Source organism: Poecilia formosa, unplaced genomic scaffold (genome assembly GCF_000485575.1).
Source record: "Poecilia formosa unplaced genomic scaffold, Poecilia_formosa-5.1.2 Scaffold1225, whole genome shotgun sequence".
Lineage (NCBI taxonomy): Eukaryota > Metazoa > Chordata > Actinopteri > Cyprinodontiformes > Poeciliidae > Poecilia > Poecilia formosa.
This window is the reverse complement of record NW_006801164.1, coordinates 43981-46734: the sequence shown is the minus strand read 5'-3', so window position 1 is coordinate 46734 and position 2754 is coordinate 43981. Positions and strand designations below refer to the sequence as shown.

Genomic DNA, 2754 nt, shown 5'->3' with positions numbered 1-2754 from the left:
GTTCATGACTGTAACCAGCAGGTTGTCGTTGTGGTAGTGACTGTCAGTGATGCCAGATTCCTGCAGAAGATCAGCTGATATTTAGAAAACCAAAACGGTTCGATGTTCAGTAAAAGGCTAACGCATGCTATCCTAAAGTACTTTCCCTTTTGCTTAGTCCAAGTAGAAGGTATGTAAAATATTATAGTATAATAGCTATCATCGTAGTATATTAAGAATTATTTTTATTAGTGGTGTGAAAAAGATGGATATAGATATATATTATGGCGAGATCATAGGCGCCAATTCTGTTCGAGCATCGGGGTTGGAGCACCCATGTGTGCCAGTCATGCGTCCAGGGTGAGCACCATTGATTTACTGGACAGGACAGAGACTATTTAGCAGCCATAGATAGTGACTCGCTCCTGCTGGCACCATTACTACAGATTCAGTCATATGCCCACAACCATCCTGTTCCAAATCAGGATGTGCTTGAATTTGTCACAAAAATGTCTGGCTGTGCAAAGGCTAACGTGACCTTATTTTTATCTCTGTAAAATGTGGCTTAAAGTTAAGGAATCAGCCGAAGTTTCAATATGTAAACTTGTTTTCTTTCTAGAAATAAATCTACAAATAGATTGATTTCTCTCTGTTCTTTCAAACTGCAAAAGAATACTAAATCAATGTATGTTTTTACTGGACAATTCATTAAACTTGATATAACACTGAAGGAGACATTCTATTATATACTTTTTGAAGTATTTTATCCTACTTGATGACTTACGAATACAAGGCAATTAGTCCAGTTTTTATTGTTCATTGAACTTTTAGGAACTGGAGCAGCTTCAGTGAGTCACAACAAAAACCAAATGACAGTAAATCAGGTGAAGAACCACTTTAAACCACTCAGTACCCCATTGCCATGGCAACCAGCTGTCAACAGCTGTGCTAGTCCTCAGTGCAGAGAATATCAGGAACATCAATACACAAACATTTCCCACACAAATGTTTGTGTTTCCTACAAACCACATTTCTTTATGGTTTCAGGCTTGATGTTTACTTTATGGTTATTCATAACCGGTGGCCTGAACACCAGCAGTGGCTGATTAGCTTGTGAGCATCCTGGAAGAATTCAAGGTAATTTTTTAACATTACTCTGGAAGGTAATGAAGGTTCTGACCTTGTGTTGCTGTTGACGGATGAGGAAAGCGTCTGCAACTCCTCTGCACATCTGAGGACTGAGGGTCTCTTTCAAACGGTTCAGCAGCATCAGATGATGTTGTTTATTGGCAGTGAATATATCTCTCATTTTCTTTCTGGCTGAAAACACCAGTTTGCCAATCTTTGGGAACATGTTGTACAGCTGATGGTGAACAGAACATAAACCGTGACTTCTCTAGGTCTTGTGTTCAGTTCAATGTTAACAGATTTTATGCTTTTAAACAGTCCAATCACACCTGTATTGATGGCGAGCCTGAAAGTTGAATGACTTGATTTGTTCGATTTACAACGGTAGTGAACTCTATATCATCATATTCAAATCTTTTGCCATAGATCATGGAGCAGATTATATTACTAACTGCATTGTTCATATGTTGGGACAAATCGAAAGCTTCACCTGCAACAAAGAAACCAGAAAAGCATTATTCAACACATTGGCTCAATTTATTAAGAGAATTGTTTTGCTTTGAAGCTGAACTGCAAAGAATAGCTCTGACCAGCAGTTAAGTATAATGCCTCAGATTAAAGAACAAAGTTCTCATGGTGAAATCTGCCAACAATAGCAATAACATCTTCTTCCTCTCTGCTGTTACCTTTAAACTCCTTTAACTTCTGGATGAGGAAGTGACATTCCTCAATGATTTTCTCCTCACATACTTTCTTTCCCATCCCAAAGTCCTTCAGGTTGGTCAAAGCAAAGCGCCGCATTTCCTTCCAGGAGTCTCCATTGGAAAATACAATACCTGTTTAACACAGTTAAATAATATAAGTCAGTAAACTAACTTCTCTACATGTGAATTTGTAAAGATTCTGTACCGTGATGCATGTTTGCTTCTTTAAACACGGTGGATGGTTCCCGTTCTCCAAACTCCTCAGCATAGCTGACAAATGCTTCTTTCACCGTCTTATACCCTGTCAGGACCACTGTCTTCTTTGGTCCCATGTGGACAGTGAACACAGATCCATACGTCTTAGAAAGCTATGATGAAACCAGGTGTGAATAAAGAAAATGCAAATTAATTCATTTCTCAGGAACTAGGTTCTTCATATGTTAGTAAATATCTTTTCTTTGCTTAACATTGTGTCTCTTTCACCTTATAGATTTGAAGACTGGCTCAGATCTGCTTAGTTGTGTTTTGTTCCTAGATAAGACCACTATAGGAGCTACTGCTGCCATCATGGTTTTACCCCAGCATGTCATAAGCCTGGCGGGTCACCAGGCTTTACTCCCCCACCAGGCTAAGCCTTGCAAAAAAATTTTATACACCAGAAACAGTGACAGTAATGGCAGTTTAAGCTAGGTTTATAGATGACACAATCAGGTGCGAAGGAGTTCTCACCTGTTGCACCCTCTCTGGACCTGCCCATCAGCTTCACACGCTATTATTTCCAATGTACAATGACTGCTGACATTTTTTGTATTTTCCACATTTTTTAACACAAAAACACGGTGGGCTGCTGGTGGACTGCCCCTGTGCTCTACCATCAGACTTAGCAGGTTTTCTGGAGGGAACCCTGAACCATTAACTTTTTACTTTTCTACTCCTGCAGCAG

The 2754-nt window shown here is 39.5% G+C and overlaps 1 protein-coding gene across 1 annotated transcript in view; it reads right to left on the bottom strand.

The window, feature by feature from the left end:
* The window catches only part of LOC103132702 (cytochrome P450 2K4-like), a 44125-nt gene that overhangs the window by 3100 nt on the left and 38271 nt on the right, over positions 1-2754 (bottom strand). The window contains exons 2-6 of the mRNA XM_007544502.2: positions 2017-2179; positions 1794-1943; positions 1437-1597; positions 1160-1342; positions 1-60 (exon numbers count right to left, since the gene is read on the bottom strand). Coding sequence (XP_007544564.1) covers positions 1-60; positions 1160-1342; positions 1437-1597; positions 1794-1943; positions 2017-2179 — 717 coding nt within the window. The remainder of the gene's footprint in view (positions 61-1159; positions 1343-1436; positions 1598-1793; positions 1944-2016; positions 2180-2754) is intronic.